Source organism: Equus przewalskii, chromosome 17 (assembly GCF_037783145.1).
Source record: "Equus przewalskii isolate Varuska chromosome 17, EquPr2, whole genome shotgun sequence".
NCBI classification, from domain to species: domain Eukaryota; kingdom Metazoa; phylum Chordata; class Mammalia; order Perissodactyla; family Equidae; genus Equus; species Equus przewalskii.
This window is the reverse complement of record NC_091847.1, coordinates 40,120,767-40,141,053: the sequence shown is the minus strand read 5'-3', so window position 1 is coordinate 40,141,053 and position 20,287 is coordinate 40,120,767. Positions and strand designations below refer to the sequence as shown.

General features: G+C 36.9%; 1 protein-coding gene across 3 annotated transcripts in view; it reads left to right on the top strand.

Annotated features, from left to right (window-relative positions):
* LY75 (lymphocyte antigen 75) overlaps positions 1 to 20,287 on the top strand; it is a 130,158-nt gene that overhangs the window by 16,320 nt on the left and 93,551 nt on the right. For all 3 annotated transcript variants that reach the window (XM_008513704.2, XM_008513703.2, XM_070580021.1), the window contains exons 5-13: positions 4,148 to 4,258; positions 5,686 to 5,826; positions 8,296 to 8,487; positions 9,430 to 9,587; positions 11,094 to 11,204; positions 11,765 to 11,853; positions 12,001 to 12,170; positions 14,229 to 14,428; positions 16,021 to 16,163. In XM_008513704.2, coding sequence (XP_008511926.1) covers positions 4,148 to 4,258; positions 5,686 to 5,826; positions 8,296 to 8,487; positions 9,430 to 9,587; positions 11,094 to 11,204; positions 11,765 to 11,853; positions 12,001 to 12,170; positions 14,229 to 14,428; positions 16,021 to 16,163 — 1,315 coding nt within the window. The remainder of the gene's footprint in view (positions 1 to 4,147; positions 4,259 to 5,685; positions 5,827 to 8,295; positions 8,488 to 9,429; positions 9,588 to 11,093; positions 11,205 to 11,764; positions 11,854 to 12,000; positions 12,171 to 14,228; positions 14,429 to 16,020; positions 16,164 to 20,287) is intronic.

Sequence of the window (20,287 nt, the reverse complement as noted above, 5' to 3'; positions counted from 1 at the left end):
GCTTGTTTATATTATTTAACAAATCCTTCCTTAGCCCTAATATGATAAAGATATCTTCTCATATTTTCTTCTGTTTATAGTTTTGCTTTTCATATGTACATCTTTAATCCAACTGTAATGTAATTTATAGAGGTGGGTATCTATCTTTTTCCACATGGATAGTCAGTTGACCAAGCACTATTTGTTTCATGTTTTCCTCTCTGATTTGTTATGCTGCCTCTAATAAATATAAACTCACCTATTATATGTGGGTTGTTTCTAGGCTCTGCATCCCATTCATGTCATCTATTTGCCTGTCTCTGAGTCTGTTCCACAGTTTTAATTACTCCAGCCTTACATAGTAAATCTTGTTTTCTGAGTGAGCAAATCCTCCTTCATTCTTTTTTTTTCTTGAATTGTCTCCGCCATTTTTTTTAACTATTTATGTTTTCATATGAATTTGAGAATTCACCTTGTTAATCTCCGTGAAAAACCCTGTTGGGACTTTGGAATTGCATTGAATTATAGTTAATTAGGGAAGCACTGCTGTCACTATATTATTAGGTCTTCTTATCCAGGAAAATGGTATGCTTTTCTACTTATCTAGGAATTTTTTTTTTGGTGAGGAAGATTGTCCCTGAGCTAACATCTGTTGCCAGTCTTCCTCTTTTGCTTGAGGAAGACTGTCCCTGAACTAACATCTGTGCCAGTCTTCCTCTATTTTAGATATGGGACACCATCACAGCATGGCTTGATGAGAGGTTTGTAGGTCCAAACCCGGGATACATATATTTCTATTCCTCTCCCTACAGTGAGAGACTACAGGGCCTCCACATGAACCTCCATTCACCTTTTATAAGACTATTAAGTTCTTTGCCTACAGAGATGAGTATCAAGGGTTGTTTTTTCCTTTTTCACAAAACTCTAGGCATTATTGCTGTATATTAAACAAACACTTATTCATTGATTCAGATAAATCCTGTCACACTGTTTCATAATTGTGAGTATTTGATAAATGCTAACTATGAGCAAAACCCTAATATCTCCAGATAAATTAAATAATTTAATCATCATTTCAACCTCATAAAAGAAGTATTTTTATCCCCCTTTACAGATGAGGAAATTGATGTTTAGAAATAATAGACCTGGGGCCAGCCTGGTAGCGCAGTGGTTAAGTGCGCACATTCCACTTTGGCAGCTAAGGGTTTGCTGGTTTGGAGCCCGGGTGCAGACATGGCACTGCTTGGCACACCATGCTGTGGTAGGCATCCCACATATAAAGTAGAGGAAGATGGGCACAGATGTTAGCTCAGGGCCAGTCTTCCTCAGCAAAAAGAGGAGGATTGGCAGCAGATGTTAGCTCAGGGCTAATCTTCCTCAAAAAAAAAAAAAAAAGAAAAGAAAAAGAAATAATAGACCCAACATTACACAGCTAAGAAGATCCAGAATTGAGATTTGAAATATCAACATGTATAACTCCAGAGCCCTTGCTTTTTACTATACTACCTACTCTTCTTACATATCTTTATTTCTTTTCATAGTTAAAAGCCTACTGGTCTTTTGTCATGGTTTTTGGCTAAAGCTTTATTCAGACCTTCTTTTTTACTTATAGCTTTAACCTTTTCCTGTGTTGTTTGGTGCTTGAATTGATTGACCTCCAGAATGCAAATCTGTCAAATAAACCTAATGGGCTAGTGTTTGGCAATGGAATTCTATTTCAGACCTTACTGTAACCTTACAAAAAATGCCATGGAGAGCAGAAAGTGCCAATAAATTTAAATCTCCCAGAATATAGACATTTTGGAATTGATGACTTCAGTGAAGGAGAAAAGTAGCAAAATGTGACTGTCAACACCCTACCCAACAATCTAATGATGCATTTGGAGGAATGAATGTTGCAGGATTTCTTTTTGCCTCAATTTCTTTAATAAGTCATAAAAGTGAGGTAATATATTAAAGGACCCAGTTGTCCTCTACCCCTAACCAGACACTCCATATTTTATGTTAATCAATGATTTTAGAGGTATATCCCTTTCTAATATTTCAAGCTCCTCTTTCACTGCGAATGCTGTTTAGGCATATCAGTATGCCTAATTGTGATTGCTGGTTTCCCAAGACCCAAAAAAAGCTATGCTTTAAATCTGAAACTCAGAGTATCCAAATCTTGAAAATTTCTTGAAGTTTCTATTCTGTGCTTGCACTGAAACTACTGTGTATAAACGTTGGACTTGGAGTAATGAGGCTAACAAAAGTGAATCAGAGATTTTGTGATCAAAGTGCTTGATTTAGTTGGGGAAATGAGAGTCGTACATGTGCAGAACATAACGGAGAATGTTATTGCCAAACGACCTCTGGTTTGGTAGCTAGAGGTTGGATGGGACCAGGGAATCTGCTGTCAATAGAAAAGCAGAAGCAGCCCCTTTGAAGATAAGTCCCATGCAGTCTGAAAGAGCATCCTTTTTCTCTTCTGCCTGCCCCATACCTCATTAGTTTCGTTTTGACTTTGTTTTGCTAACACAGGGCCACAGGGGTGAGGGATTTGGTTTCCTCATACTCACGGGATTTTGTTTAGGTGTCAAATGTCCCATGGCTCTGGACTTCCCAGGGCGCCTCTAACCGCAGATTCACCCCAGAGCTACAAAAGAGGACCTGACAGTCCCCAGAGCAGGAACACATTTCCATTCTTTCTAATTTGCCTCCACCCTGAGAGGCTGTTCACTATGAGCTACTTTGACAGGTGCCTGATGGCTAGGACACTTCTAAATCAGGGCCTCTGCTGGCTGTGGCCTTTCTTATGCCTTAGAAGAAGCTGTTCTCCGTCTCATCCCAAATGCATGACCATTATCAGGCCCTGTAGTCTCTCATTGTGGGGAGAGAAAGAGAAATATATATATCTAATATATAAGATAAGTATCTGTGTGATTTGCATATCCATACTTTAAGAACCATTCATATGTATATAACATAATGTACATATAAATTATATAAAATATAATTATATTTTATATGTATATAAAGAGATATATAGATTATATGTAATACAATAACACATAATTCCCTGGGAGGAATTAAGAAACTATTATCAAGAGTTTTACTGCTGAGAATATTTCAACAAATTTATAAAGATTCCAACCCATTAGCTCTTCCTGTTTGTCAACATCATCCTTGTCTCGTGTAGACCATTTTGTCAGTTGCTTTGTCTCTTGCACCTGGCCCTTGATATCTTCAAATTCTTCCTTCATGATGTTAATGAAGTCTTACCAGATTCTTCAGTAATTCTGTTGACTTCCTTGACAGTGGGATGAAAATCCTTAGAATCGTTCACACATTCTTTTCATTCTCTTTCCAATACATGTGGGTCCTATACAAGCATGATTGCTCCCATTGCTTGTGACCATATGCATACTGAGTGGCATATCTGCAATTGGCCTCACTATTTAAATTATTTCTGCTTCTCTATCTTTCTCTGTCTTTTTTGCTGATCTCATCTGGTTGTCAAATAATAAATTTGAATGATACATCTCCACCGTAGCATGTATATGTGTGTATCTGTGTCTCCCATTCTGTATCTCCAGCCTAAATCTCTCCTTTGGACTCTAGAACTGTATATTCCATTGCCTACCAAACAGCTCTTGTACATATTTCTGAAACAGTCCTGGTAACACTTTACCATTTTGGAGATCCGTATCTGTTTCTGTCTACTAGACTGAAATCTTCATGGTGGCCGCGACTTTATCGTTTTGGTTTTATATCCTTAGTACCTGCAAATAATATGGCCTTAATGAATTTAAGTCAGTCTGGTATGCAATCAGATCTTCAAAATCTAGATACAATGGAAACTTCCTTTTCTATATCAGTAGAAGAGAGTTAAAAATAGTGAAACAGTTATTCTGAGAAGATTCTGTTCTTACCTTAGAAGAAAAGGGATTGGACAAGCTAATGGGAAAGCAGAATTGAATTAACTTATCAGCCTTTGGGTTTCTCAATAGTCTGAAGTTTTGTTGTCTGTCAGGAGCGCCTGCCTTTTGTGGATAGACAGCCTCCTACAGGAATTCCTGCCTTACAATCAAGGCCTTCAGATATTTTTGCTATTAGTAGAAACTTAAGTCTAGCTTAGATAATAACTTAGCTAATTTTGTGGTTTGTTAAAATTATGTAATTTTTACAGAAAAAGAAGGCATTGCAAGAATTTTCTGGATTGGCTTAAATCAACTGTACTCTGCTAGAGGCTGGGAATGGTCAGACCACAAGCCCTTAAACTTTCTCAACTGGAACCCAGGTAACTGCTCCCTCCTCTACTTACTCTGCACAGAGCAGAAACTTCAAAAAAAATAAGAGCTTCCTACTCCCTGAGAGCTTATAAAATTTTCAAATCTTGACAACTCTTACTATGATTACCTCTCAGAAGAATTTTTTTTCCTAAGCTCTTCTTTATTATGATACCATTATAGCCAAGTTGAACCACACCATGGACAACTAAGCATTTATCTCTAACCTTTAGAGGAACCCTACATTTTTAGGTAAGAGCAGAATGAGCCCTATCTCATGGCCCAGGAGCCATTCTGCATCCCTTAGGGGACTTGATATATATGACTGACCTATGTTGTGTTTTATCTGCAGCTTAATTTTAATAGAGAAATATTCCCTTACTTTAAAGTTCTTGGAGTGAAATAAGTCAGAGGGAGAAAGTCAAATACCATGTGGTCTCACTCATAAGTAGAAGATAAAAACGACAAACACACACATAGCAACAGAGATTGGATTGGTGGTTACCATAGGGGAAGGGGGTACAGGGGAGGTCAAAAGGGGAGATTAGGCTCACATGTGAGGTGACAGACTATTATTAGTTTTTGGGTGGTGAACATGATGTAATCTGCACAGAATTTGAAATATATTATGATGTACATCTGAAAGCTATATAATGTTATAATCCAATGTTACTGCAATAAAACAAATAAACATTTAAAAAATTATTGGGATCTCCCACTGTGGCACCCCCATACTGACAACATAATGATTATATTTTATTACACAAATAAATACCTTAAAGAAAAATTTGTAGTGAATAAAACAAACAAAACCCTAGTTATCCAGGATTTTTCCCCCCAAAAAAAGTTCAAATACCTTTTTTAAAAAATGAAATCTTAGACTTCTGACCAAAGTAGAACCTAAAAGTTAACACCGACTTCAGTACAAAAGTATTCTGCACACATATCTAAAAAATGAGTTAAACACAATAAAATACCAATGAGTCATTTTAGTTTAATGAAATTTCATTATTAGGAAATCTCTATTATCTCAGTAAATAGAATCTTTAAAGATAATTTATTCTTTAATTCAATGCCTTAAAGGCATTATGGAATCATAAATTAGTATATTTATTGTACAGAGTATCAGATTACGAGCTACTGAGCACAGGATGTGACACGGAAGTTGTTTGGGGGCAGAGGTTTGGTTTTTGGTTTTTGATTTAAAATTAACTACAGTATGTCAGAGTGTTTCCCCCTGTGTCCTACATTTTAGAAGAAAAGCATATTTAAGCACATGATTGTCCATTAAGGCTTATACGTTTCAATTTAGTAGAAGGTTTTAACTATTTTATGAGTTCCCATAAAAGCAGAAAATTATGAATACAATTATTTTTTCTAACCACTACTCTGGCCCTAACCTTCTCCTTCTAACTCTTTGAAAATCCTTTCCTTTGAGATGTGCCGAGTGCACCTACAATAGGTGGGTCAAGCTGTGCAACAATGGATGCCGCGTCTGGTCTGTGGCAGAGTTTTTCCTGTGAAGCTCAACTGCCCTACGTCTGCAAGAAACCGTTAAATAACACAGTGGAGCTAACAGGTATCTTTCTCACCTCCTTGTACAAATAGATCTTAAAATTACAGTTTCATGAAGTCAAGTAATCCATTTCAAATACCTGTTTCCACCTTTCCTTCACCTAATCTTGCCAATGCCAAAAAGTGTTTGATTTTGACCCTGTGGTTAGATATTATCAACTATGTAGGAATAAAGCTTTGGTTTGATACATGCCCATAAGAAGGCAGAGATATTCTCAATAGGAAATATATTTCTGTTCACAAGTGGCTCTTATTTCTCTAGAGCAAAGCTTCTCAAAGTATGGTCCCAGGCCAAGAGCATCAGCATCATCTTTACCTGTTAGAAATGCAAATTCTCAGAACCTACTCCAGATTTGTTGAATCAGAAACTCTGAGGGTGGGACTCAGCAATCAGTGTTTTAAGAAGCCTTCCAGGTGATTCTGGTGTACATTCAAGTTTGAGAAGCACTGCTCTATGGCCAGGTCTTATGTGTTACCTGCGCCTGTGAGAGGTCAAAAATGATGGACACAGGAACGTTCCCAGGCTTTCCCACCTCCTGCCCCACCATGCCCACCCCTCCTCTCTCCTTCTTTGCCAGGCTGGTTCTTTAGATCTTTGTGTTGGTAAATCAGCTGGCAAAGGAGACAGAGGTGCAGAAGGACAAAATGTCTACAAGGAGGGACTTTTTTCTGGGGAGTTTGGGGATAAGTGAGACAGAACCGCTGAAGTTTGGGGAGCAGAGAAGTCTGAGGAGTCTTTGAAAGGATGGGGAAGAGGAGTGCCTTACTGTCTTGCACAGGGCCCACCATATAGCTGGTATTTGATTAAATCCTCACTGAACAAGAAAAACTAATACTCAGAACTAAGAGGAGGGCCCGCCTGGTGGCGCAGCGGTTAAGTTTGCATGTTCCGCTTTGGTGGCCTGGGGTTCGCTGGTTCAGATCCCGGGTGCAGACATGGCACTGCTTGGAAAGCCATGCTGTGGCAGGTGTCCCACATATAAAGTAGAGAAGATGGACATGGATGTTAGCTTAGGGCCAGTCTTCCTCACACACACACAAAAAAAACTGGGAGGAAAAAAGGAGGTTTTAAAATGTCTTGCTTTAAGGAATGTTGGTGGAAGAGAAGACAGCATAAAACTTTTTATCCACATAGGAGCATAAAGCTATTTTTTAAGATTAAAAAATAAGTATAGAGAGTAAAGAAAGTAGGGGGATGTTTTAAAATAATAGGAGAAAATGAGCGTTCATCTTCCAAGTTGATTCAAACTAAATTTAGCCCATACAACAGAAGGCATAAGAGAAAAGACAGTACAAATGAAAATAAATCAGAGTGGCTGAGATAGATCAAGTAAATATCCTGTAGAGCGATTATTAAGTAAATCATGATGTTTCCACATGATTAAATAGTATGAATTTATTAAAATAACTTTGCCAGCAGAAAAATACAAAGAGCAGAATAATATGCCTACTTATTTTAATCTTGTAAAAATATGTATTCATAGAAAGAGTAGAATAGGAAAATGATTGTTTTCAGTTCAATTATGGTTGATTTTGTTCCTCTCTTCCTTTATCGTAATTGTAAAATATAATAATAATAACAAGTGCTGTTTCAGAACCTTAAAGTTGATTGAGTTATCTTGCAAGGGTGAGAAGCTAGTTGAACCTGAATTTTATCCTTTAATAGAAAACAGACTGTCTACGTTTTTAAGATGCTGTGTTTTCATACAACAAATATTCCAAACAGTTCCAAATCCATGAAGTCTGAGTAACCAAACAGCTTTCTAGTTCTATTAATAGGGGTACAAGTATTTTGTGTGGTTTTGTATCTCACTCTTTGTCTCTAGTCATTCTTGACCATCATTTGAGTGAATTTTATCATGGTCAAAACAAAGCATCACTAATTCCATGAGGATTACAGGTCTAGCAGAGAGGAGGAAAGAAGAGATCCAGAGATGCCCTTTGCCCTTTCCCTCTGTTGCTGCCATGTCTTGGGTGTGGAGTGTACAAATGTCTTATTCTGTTCCTTAAATCTCTGCCTGTCCTTTGTTCAACAGCGAGCATTAATGAACATCCGCTTGCTAAGCTGACTGTACGTGAATAAGAGGCTCGAACTCATAATCTCTTAGAGGCAGAGACTGGAGGGGAACCTAACAAGTCCCATAACAAGGAAGAGATTTGTCAGCACCTGGCTTACCCCACCCCTTTCTTCTGTCTACTAGGACTAAGGGCAATCCCTCCTTAAATAATTTGAGCCCAGCCACGTAGCGTGTTTGTATCACATTAAAGTTATATCGTTATCTGAATCCCTGCAGTCACTCTTATGATGCTATGTATACATTAGGCACCACATAAATTCATGTCACTGTACTATCTGACATCACATTCTCCAGTTTTCCAGAAGCCTTATGATTCAAGAAAGAAGAATTTGCAATGTTATTGATTCTAAATAGATGTATCTTTACTGGAATACAAATAGCTGCTTTCTCCCCAGATGTCTGGACATATTCAGATACCCGCTGTGATGCAGACTGGCTGCCAAATAACGGATTTTGCTATCTACTGGTAAATGAAAGTAATTCCTGGGATAAGGCAAATATGCACTGCAAAGCCTTGAGCAGTGACCTCATCAGCATTCATTCTTTAGCGGATGTGGAGGTGGTTGTCACAAAACTCCATAATGGGGGTAAGTTTTTAAAATATCCTATTTTGGAAGTTTAAAACATTTTAAAGTATCTCTATTTTCAGACTCTTAGCAGGAATGAAAACTTACAGTTTGATCCTTTAGATCGGCGCTGCCCAACAGAATTTTCTGCAATGATACAACTATTCTATAATCTGTGCTGTCCAGTACAGTAGCCATCAACCGCTTGTGGCTTTTGAGCACTTGAAGTATATAGTGAGGGCAACTGAGGAACTGAATTTTTACTTTCATTTAATTTTAATTCATTTACAAATTTAAATAGCCACATGTAGCTAGTGGCTACCAATTTGACAGTACCACCCTTGTGAATAGTTTTCCTCTTCTCATAAGCTAAATGCTATTTAAGTTGCTCCGAACACTTAAGTGATGATTGTTTCACTTTTGAAATTCTTTGAAAGCTAAAGACTGAAGAACAAAAATACACTAAACTGCCAGTGTTCAAACCTACTCCTAGGATTCACCAATAATAATAGCTAATAGTAGAGTTCTATCGTGTGTGAGCATGATGCTAATTTTTTTACCTAGGAAGGCAGCATAATCATTCCAGGGCAGTGATGGACAATATTCTTATTCTAATTGGAAATCTATGATTGTATTTGTAGAATTTCATTATTTCCCAAAAACAAGGTTTATCTAACACGTATCAGAAACACAGCCTATAGGTCATAGTACAGCTGTTCCCCCTGTGTACTCTACCTGCATAAGTGACCTCAAACCCCTCATCACCCTGCCTGCCTGACTTGCCCACATTTTAACAGATTAATTAAGAATACAATCTTCTGCATTAAAATTTTAAAAGAAATAAAAAGAGAGAATACCATCAAGGCTCTTAAAACCCCGTATCAGAATGTAAAATCAGTAACATGTACATATTGAAGTATACAATTGAGTAAAACCAAGCCAACTAAAACATTTTTCTTTTAGGTGCCAAAGAAGAAACATGGACAGGCCTTAAGAACATAAATACGCCAACTTTATTTCAGTGGTCAGATGGTACTGAAGTTACTCTAACATATTGGGATGAGAATGAGCCAAATGTTTCCTTCAATCAGACTCCCAACTGTGTTTCCTATTTAGGAAAGGTACAAAACCTGTGGTTTATTTATATTCTTATTGTTATTCCTAATAATAATATTAAGATTACTTTGGTTGGGATATTTGTGTTTAAACTGGGAAAGAAAAGAAAAGGTACAAGCTCTGTAGATTGTCTTTCCAGTAGCTACTGAAAAATAAATAAAGCAATGACTAAATAATCCACTTCCTGTCTGAAAGTATCTGCTGGTCTGAAACAGATCAAGAGAATCCCTTTAGAACTCAGATGTTTGTGCCAGATTGGTTCTAAAAACCTGCTTTTTCTCAGGACCATCAGTGTGATATTTAGCATGCAGCCATAATTTAACCTGAAAAATCCCATCTTCTGAATTCATCTTCAGATTAAGTTTTATATTAATCCTACTTTGAGAAGTGAAAAAATATTTTTATTAAAAAATTAAGTCTAACTTTGCTCAGAGAACATCCTACTCCCATAGAATGCTTAAAAATGTATTGAATATGCTTTACTTAAGAGTACAAAGTGAGCTGTGTCTTGAGCAGGAAGGATATATGTACCTCTGCATTTTTGTTTGTATCCCTTTCCTGTGGACTTCTAATTGTTTAGGAGGCTGATTCTGTCACCCAAACTTCTGGAGACTTAAGTGGAAGCAATAAATGGGATGTGTATTTAGAAGTGTTTCAGGAGTAAAGATGTATTTAGAAAGGTGTCAAAGATGACTTTAGAAGGTTGTCACATTTGGTGCTCTATTTAAAAGGATATCCAAGATGTCTTTCAAAGAGTGTCAAAGATAGAGATGAGGTCCCATAGGCAAGAGTGAACTGATGGCTTACCTGGACAGCATTCCAGTGTTCAAAACTGACCCTTAACACAATTGACTTAGTAAAATTTAATTCAAAGAAAGCAGAGTGACTTAGTCAGTTAAGCAAAAGAAATGTTAAGTAGCCTATTTGAAAGAGAGAACTTTCAAGTCTAGGCTGAAGTAGAGTGGGAAGAGACTTTTGGTTCTAGAATTCTTGGAGAGTAGCTATTCTCACCACCATCATCATTTTACATATGAGGAAACTGAGACAGGGAGGTTAGCTGACATACCTCAAAGTTTTTAACCTGTGGATGAACTTTGGCCACGTCATGTGGAAGAAGACTGGAACATTGGCAACTGTTTGTGAGCTGAGTTCTTCTCTCTCCAACTTCTATACTGAGTGTCCTTTGATGGTTTTATTGTTACTTTTATAAGAAAACGAAATTCATCCCCACTGTGACCTTGAGGTGATGTTGAAATAACAGGCTGTGAGCCACAACCTTGCAGCCTTGTTGGGTAGCGTTTTACAGGAGTATGTTCTCAGATTTAATCATTCATTTATATTCGTTCCCTACCTCTCCTTTCTTCTTCCTCTTCCTCATCCACCTCCCCCTCTCCCTCCCTCATAGTTTTGTGAGAAGAAACTATCTTGGTTTAAAATAAGTTAGAGTTCAAGTCTAAATATATGATAATTAACTTCTCTTGTGGGAAAAATTTTTTTCTATTTTTTAAAAGCTAGGTCATTGGAAGGTCCAATCATGTGAAGAGAAACTTAAATATGTATGCAAGAAAAAGGGAGAAAACATGAATGATTCAAGATCTGATAAGATGTGTCCTCCAGATGAGGTATGTAAAACCCCCGTGTAAATTTTTCTAAGCAGTATTACACCTTCTTGGTTAGGGATGGTAGCTGAGACTTAAACAGTTGAGACTTGGAAAAATAGAAGAAATTACTAGCTTCCGTTCATTTGCGTTAGAGCAATCAAGAGGGCAGTGAATCATAATATGTTGGCATTCTTACAGAAAAAAAAAGAGTTATAGGAGAAAGAGTTACCTATTCGTGAATTTCTATAAACATGTATATGATTACTGTCCTCAATGCTGGTATCTTTACTTTCCCCACTTATATTATTCCTGTTCAAAAGTAATTCAACCAACAACTTTGATGAGCTAGGTGCCAGGGGTAAAGAGAATTAAGACACACCTTCTGTCTGACACAGGCTTACAGTCTTGTGGAGGTTATCCATGAAATTGTGTCCCACCCTCATCACGTGTATGAATTCACTGACCATGTCCTTAATTTCCATAAGTTGTGAGATGTTATCAATGTAACAGAACCTTGCTTGTCAGAGGGGGACATCATCAAATCTGGAAAACACTGTGATGATATTTCTCCTCTGATTTAGGGCTGGAAGAGACATGGAGAAACCTGTTACAAGATTTACCAGGATGAGGTCCCTTTTGGAACCAACTGCAATCTGACTATAACTAGCAGGTGTGACCATCAGTAAACATGTACTAGTGAGCTTTTAACTCTGGGTTCCTTTGCTAAATAATCTTCCTGAGAAAAAGATGCATCTTCAGTTTATACAGTAAGTCAGTCATTGTAAAAACTCTTGCTAATTTGACTCTTGTTTTGTAGATTTGAACAAGAATACCTGAATGATATGATTAAAAAGTATAGTAAATCTCCGGGAAAATACTTCTGGACTGGCCTGAGAGATACAGATTCACGTGGAGAGTATGGTTGGGCAAGTGTTAGCGGAGTAAAGCGGACTGTAACCTTTTCCAACTGGAACTTTCTTGAGCCTGGTGAGTGCATTAGCCGTTAAAATAGTAGAAAACAGTGACTTATGAAATGCAGCATTGCTCCCAAATGTATTCTTCTGACCTTTGAAATGGGAGGGAAGTGATGATCTTCAGGATTAGAGTCTATCTATGGAACCATAAAGAGAAGCAGTGACTATATCTTCCCTATTTAATCCTTGGGAATGACTCAATAAAAGAAGCTAGAAAACTCAGTTCTCAGAAACCACCACCTAATGGCACAAACCTAGAACCACAGTGTATTTTTTATCTTTTCCATGTAAGTCTCAAATAGAATCTAGAAAGCTTCATTGTGAAGCACTTTTCATTTTCATCTCTCTGCTTCTTAACTTCTTTCTCCAAAATTGAATGTGTTTATCTCTATGGTTGAGAATTAAGGAGGCAATATGTTGTAGGTATTATTTATTCTGAAAGTTAATTCATCCTTCTTTAACCAACTTGAAGCATTGACCATAATTAGCCATAGAATCAGAAGATTTGACTCACAAAGGACCTCAGAAGTCCCTTTTGATTTTAGAGTTGAGAAAACAGAGGCTTAGAAAGGTGATTTACTTGACAAAAGATACCTGGTTATTAAATTGCTAAAATCCAGATCTCCTTATGTCTAATGCAATACTTTTTAGATGATTTTGGCTTTGTATAGGACAGCAGTTATAAAGCATTTGACTTTTCTCCCTTTGAATTATTTATATTTTCTTGTGTTTGCATGATGTGATCATGAAGACCTTTTTTTATAACACGGAAATTAGAACATGTGTGTAATTAAACACAACATTTGAAATAGAGAATTCCCACAAAATTTGTAACACATGGTCGTCATCATAAATGTGAGTGGTATTGATAATAACAAAGTCATCTTTTTACTTGTAGAAGATGAAGGATATAGATGCTAATCCTGGTTAAATCTTGTCTTAAATTAGAATATTCTAACATATAAAACATGCGATTTCTTTTATAGACGCTCAGACATCTTAGAGTCAATGTCATGTTCTTCATGGATAAGCCTCAGTGGTTGGAGAGGTGCTCGGGAAGGAGTTACAATGGCTATTCTCTCAGTCCTATAGCCAGAAAGACTGCCATTAAGCTCTCTTTGCCATTATTACTCTCAGCCACAGCCAGTGTGGTCTATCATGGACAAGCCATGAGCAGCGGGCAGAACAGGGGAAAATAGCTCACCCATCCAGGGTAACACAGCGCTGTTTTTCCCAGTTCCTTGTTCCTCTTGCTGGCCATGTTTAAGTATGAGACATGAGACCACATGGCTTCCTGTCTGGTGGAATGAAAGTTGCCTTCATTACTTTCCAGTGTTTGCCCTTCTTGTCCTCTACCCAGTTCAGGCAGTGTGCTGTAATGGAAAAGGAGCATGGCATTTTGCCAGACAAATCTGGGTTCAAGTCCTGACTGTGCCACTCACTAAATATGTGGGCACGTCACTTATTCTTCATTTGGAAAATGGATCCAACAGTACAAACTATCCTTTAATGTTGCTATAAATAAATAAAATTCTGGCTACCATAAAATAAATAGTATGTTACCACATACCTCTTTCTATTTTTATTATACTGGCCCTTCCTTTGGATCTAATCTGGGGGAGTTTTGTTTTGAGGTTTACTAAATTGCTTAAAAATTGTTCAAAGTTGCTAAGCTAATACTAACCACTTGGGCTATCCTGAGCAGTGTAGTGTCTTAGGGTACGGCTCTGCACACAGACCACCTGGATTCCAATCCTCAATCAACCACTTACTAACATGTGACCTTGGACAAGTCACTAATCCTCACTGTACCTCCGTATGACAATAGAATCCACTCTCTAGGTTTGTTATGAGTATTATTTAATCCTTTTAGAATGGTACCTAGCAAATAGTAAGCCCCTCTGTATATTATCATCATCGTCATCATCATCATCATCATCATCATTATGAACAACATGGTTTTTTCCTATTGTCTCTTCCCATTTTGGCTCAAAGGGTAGAGACACTCAAAAACATTTGGACTTTACTTTTAAAAGGAGATTTTTAATTTAACTTTCCAATCCAACCCCAGCTTCTCCAGGTGGGTGTGTAGCTATGTCTACTGGAAAGTCTCTTGGAAAGTGGGAGGTAAAAGACTGCAAAAGCTTCAGAGCACTTTCGATTTGCAAGAAGATAAGTGGGCCCGCTGAGCCTGAAGAAGCAGCCCCCAAGCCTGGCGACTCCTGTCCTGAAGGCTGGCTTAGTTTGCCCTCAGGTCTTTCTTGTTATAAGGTAAAGTAACATTCTCATTCCATCCCTCAATGAAGTTATCTTTCTACTCTCCTAGTCCATGTCCTTGTACAAATTATGTTCCTCCCCAGACACATATGTTACCTACCAAAATGTGTGGAAGCACAGAGTCCTCATCAGGGCGTTGTTGAACCTCTGGTGTCAGACAGCTCATCCCCACATAAACTAATGTCCCACCTGAAAGAGTAGGACCAGAGCCAGAATTGGCTCTTCCTTAGGGTTCTTTTGTTGTGGGAAGAGGGTGAGTTGCATGCCGTGCTGACACTTTGCTGGTGATTCTCACATCCTTCTAATTTTTATTGTCAAATAAAGAGTTTTATCACTTCTTTCAATGTAAAAAAAGTTATTTTAGGGTTCTTTATACGTCTTACCACTCCAAAATTCAGTGGCTGTGACAACAAACATTTAGTCTCACGTTCACAAATCTCTGGGTTGGCTAAGGTTTGACTGATCAAGTGTGGGCTTGTATGGCCAGCTCTGCTTTCAACTGCTGGTCAGCTGTGCTGGGCTCCAGGGTATGAGTTGGGGTCTACTGCCCTTCCCTCTAGGGCTCAGGCTGAAGGGGCTTTTTCTTCTCCTAGTCAATCACTGGAGCCCGAGAAGCACATTTCAGGCCTCTGCTCACTTTACCCCACTAATGTCTCAGTGACCACAGCAAGTCACATGCCAGGCTCCAAGTCAAGGTATAGGGAAGTATGGTCCGCCCAGCAGGAGGCCATGGCAAGAGTGTATATCATGGGAAACTGAAGAATCGGGACCAGCAGTTCAATCTACCATTGTGTCATCTGCTCCTCCTCTTTTTATTTTGAAATGATTATGGTTCCTTTGGCATAAAATTAGTCATCACAAACTAAAGCAACAGTCCAAAGTGGCAAGTTTGGTTTTGCCACCTTTTGTCAATGTTCAGACACCAGTGCAGTCACCCCTCTGATTCTTCTTCATCAGAAAATAGTCCTGTACTGGGGCCAGCCCAGTGGCGCAGTGGTTAAGTTCACACATTCCACTTCGGCGGCCTGGGGTTCACCAGTTCAGATCCCAGGTGTGGACCTATGCACTGCTTGTCAAGCCATGCTGTAGCAGGTGTCCCACATATAAAGTAGAGGAAGATGGGCACGGATGTTAGCTCAGGGCCAATCTTCCACTAAAAAGAAAAGAAAAGAAAATAGTTCTGTACTTGCGCAGGTCTCAGTGTATTATGTTCAAAATTATGTTGCCAGCACATTTCTTTGCAGAAGTCCACTCCTAAACCATTCGTATGTATGCTTTACAGCTTTACCTGCTGGTTCAGTTTGTCTCTCAAGGTCCTAGGAATGCAGGAGGACATGGTATCTTGTTCTCCAGCCTGGCTGAGGAAGGTCATCCATTTGACAACAGTGGCTGGCACCTGTGGTGCTCTTTAGTTGACACTTTCAGCAGGACCTGACTGTGTCACAGTATATGTTCATTTACCTATGTCTTCATTCCACCTATAAGAATCCACTGCAGGGGTCCACACATTTGACTGTAATTGACTTTAAAATTAGGACTATTTTATGATTATACCAGAAGACAAAATAACATTATATTTTGTTAAGGTGTTTCATGTAGAAAGAATAGTAAGAAAGAGGAACTGGGAAGAAGCTGAGAGATTCTGCCAAGCGCTTGGGGGACACCTTCCTAGCTTCAGTCATGTGGATGAAATAAAGGAATTTCTTCACGTTTTAATGGACCAGTTCAGGTAATACGTTTAGAGTGAGATCTTCTATGATAAATTTGATGTCATTTAGTTATTCAGCATTGATATGTTTTATAAGCCATTGCAATTTTGGTGTGATGGTGGAAAGCGGATTCCTGGACAATTTCCTGATGTCCTTAAGGACAATGTGGAGAAATATGGGCCAAGTGATGCTATCATAGGGGGAAGATTTCTCTGAAGCTTTGGGGACAGTCGTTAGTATGAGGGCCTTCAACTCCACAAATTCATTTTCTTCTTCCATCACTTTTCTGAACCAAAAAGAAGACCCGAATCTGTAAATCAAGGATTCAGGGTATTCCAGACAAAATTATAGAAGAGAAATCAGCATTTGGATATATCCTAGTGAATTCTTTCCTGATCATTTTGACTCAGGCAAACAAAAACCTCAAAAAGAAACAGCAAGAAAATAAACAAAACACAAAGAAAATTCAACTAGGCTTCTTCTCTAGGACATTAAATGTAAGAAGAGATTTTTTAACTGGACATCTAAAGAGTTTTGAGGTGGAAAACGTTTGCAGTGTATTACTTTTAGTTCCCAATTACATTGCTTTTCATTTGTGAGGATAGTAATTGGTTTATATACCACCTGTGCTCCCTGCTTGAAAAGGAAATTTCAAAGACATATTCCAGCAGAGAGATGAATAAAAAATCAAGAACACATGAATAAGTAGTTTGTTTTAAAAGAATTGGAAGGAAGAATAACATAAAAACAAAGCCTCAAGTCTAGATAATGCAATATGTGTAAATTATAAAAATAGAATGAAATTATCCTAAATCCCAAAAGAGAAATATAAGAATATTTTCATAAAACTTGGTGTTTAACTCTGTTTACAAATGAATAGTGGGAGGTAAAATGAGAAAACAGTTGTGAAAAATCAAAGTACAAATTCCTCATTTTACCTGGGAATCATATTTAGAAACACAGAGTATGTACATTTTTAAAACCTTAAGATAATGTGTAGTAAAATGCAAAAGAGTGTGTTCATCTAGTAAATGGGTGAAAAAAAAGGCTCGCATGAAAAATTAAAGAAATGAAATGACGAAACATGAAGTCCAGCATAAAGCAAGATGGCGGAAGACCAAATTTTTTCATTATCAGTTATGTTTAGTCCAGGTCTGCAAATTTCTTCAATAATGGAATCCAACTATATGCTGTTGAAAGAGACCTAAAACAATCCAGCCCAAAGAGTATGATGTTGTTTTCCTGGAAGGAAGGGGCCACAAAGTGTTTCAAGATTGAGAACTTTTGGTAAAAATCCATATTTTTCACATCTCTTTAAAAATTAAAACAACTGGCAACATTTTCATATTGTGGCAATAATTAGTGAATCCTGAGTAGCCAGTGGTCCTCTGAGATGGGGCATCACTCTCCAATTTGCTCTGGTTCCTAATTTATTACTCCTTGACCCACTTCACTTTCTTATGTTAGGTGCTTGTCCCACATTAACCAAAATAGCAATTGAGTTCGTAATCACAGACTTCATGCAGCAGCTAAAATGGTAAAAGTAAAACAATGGGCAAAATATATTGTGCAAATGTGAACAAAAAAGCTAGAGTCACAGTTTTAATGTTAGATAAAATACAATTGAAGTAAAAATGCACTAAACAGGAAAATGAGATCTATTTCTTACTGACTAAAGATACAATCTAAAAGGAAGTTGTAATATTCAAGAACATTTATGTACTTAAATAAAATAGCATCAAAATATATAAGGCAAAAATATTTATTACATTAGTGAAATTTTCCAATAAATAACAGTAATGGGAAACTTTAACACTCGTCTCATTCATTGATAAATGAAACAGGCAAAAAAACAATATAGAGCATGTGAATAGTATAATTAAGGTTGATTTAATAGTATTCTCTGTAGTTTACAACGTCTGAACATACTTTCTCTTTAAGCTCTTTTCCTATATTACTTACAATAATTGATCTAGTAGGCTAAAAAGAAAATCTCAAATACCAAAGTGGTATAATTATACAGGTTATATAAGAAGTGAAATCACACCCTATCAACTTATAAATTCAGTGTTTTTAAGTAACACTTTTGGCAAATAAATCAAAACTGTACAGATGATGATAACAGCACTCACTCTGAAATTGATGAGCTATAGCCAAAGCTATAGTTGGAGGTACATTAATATCTTTAAGGGCTTTAATTATTTAACAAAAATAATGAAAATAAGCATTCAACCAAAACTGAAAATAAATATCAACATAAACATAAGGAAACCATAAGAAAGAACCTGATAAAGAGAAAAGTGAATGACTGAATTAGAAAAGCAGTAGAATTGACAAATCCTAGAGCTGTATCTCTGGAAATAAAACAACAAAACAGAAAAAAAAATTTACTGATGATTAAATTATGAAAATGAAAAAGAAAACACAGTTAAAATGAAACCTGAGTATGGGATTATAAAACCCATTTAATGGAGAAATTTTTTAATTGGTGAGAAAACTATGTATAATTATATGCTATTATACATGAAATTATTAAAATGAACAATTTGTAGGGAAATACAAATTAGTGTACAATTGATTTGATAAGTAGAAACCCAATAATTCAATAGCCATGGAAGAAATTGAAAACATTGACAAAGAATTTCTTCCAAGAAAGAGATGGGAACTATATGGTTCTGTATGTGAATTCTTTGACATTTTATAAAAAAAGATCATTACCACATATTTCAGTAGTGCAAGCAAGAGCTTGTATTCCATTACATAGAAACTGTTGCAAGCGTCTGGTTTATTTCTCAATTCTGATGTCAAAGCTTGTCAATAATAGCGCAGAGAACACTTACAGACCCACCTTGTGAGTAGACTTTAAAAAGTAAATACTAACAAGTGATATAATAACAAACACCTATATAGTAGTTATGTGCCAGATAATGTCCTAAATATTTTCTATCTATTAGCTCATTTAATCCTTACAACAGCCTATGACATAGATACTATTACTATGCTCATTTTATCTAAATGAAGAAACACAGACACAGAGAAGTAAAACAACTTGCCCAAGTTGTTTTTACAGCTAGTAAGTAAAAGATCCAGTAGTTGAACCCATTAGAGCCCACTTTCTTTTTTTTTTAATTAAGATTATGATAGTTAACAACCTTGTGAAATTACAGTTGTACATCATTATTAGTCATGTTGTGGGTACACCACTTCACCCCTAGTGCCCTCCCCCCACCCCCCTTTCCCCTGGTAACCACCGATCAGTTCTCTTTGTCTATGTGTTAACTACCACCTACGAGTGGAGTCATACAGAGTTCGTCTCTCTCTGTCTGAGAGCCCACTTTCTTAATCCACTACATTATAGTACCTCAAAATAACACACTTTGGCCATGTAGGATTTCTTCTAAGAATACAAATTTGGGTCAATACCAGGACTCTATGTATCAAGTCTAATATCATGCAATCATCTATTAATAGGTGCTGAAAATGCGTCTGGTACACTTCACCATTCCTGGGTTAATATACAAATATAAACTTAACATATTTAATTAATATTATTAACATGTAGATTCTTATTAAATTAAGAGTAGAACATAGCTCAACCAATAGCCATGTACTACTTAATGATTAAACATTAAATCCATTTCCATGAAAGTCAGAAAAAGGTCAAGATCCCTATTGTCATTATTGTCATTGATCTTTAGAATTTATCCCCTGTGCATTAAGATTTTTTTAAAAAGAATATTATAACATGTAAATATAATATATTAAGTGAGGGGAAGGCAAGTTATAAGAGAGTAAAAAATATACTATTTAAATTAAAAAGTAGACTGCAAAAATACATAAAAAATAATCATTGTTACCTCTGGGAGATAAAATTTTGAGTGACTTTTTTAAAAGTTTGAACATTCTTCCACATTTTCCTGATTTGCATTAACATACCCACTATTATATTTTTCTCATTAAAGAAAGTAACATCTCACTACAGTATACTGGGAACCTGATGTAAAATACAATACCTGTGTTCCATACGTATTCGTTTATTAGGCATCTATTGTAGAATTTAGGGTATTCTAGACTTCATTTTCTAGCATTAGAAATTAATGTACAAAATTTAATTGCACACTAGCCTAAGTTAATTTGGATATAC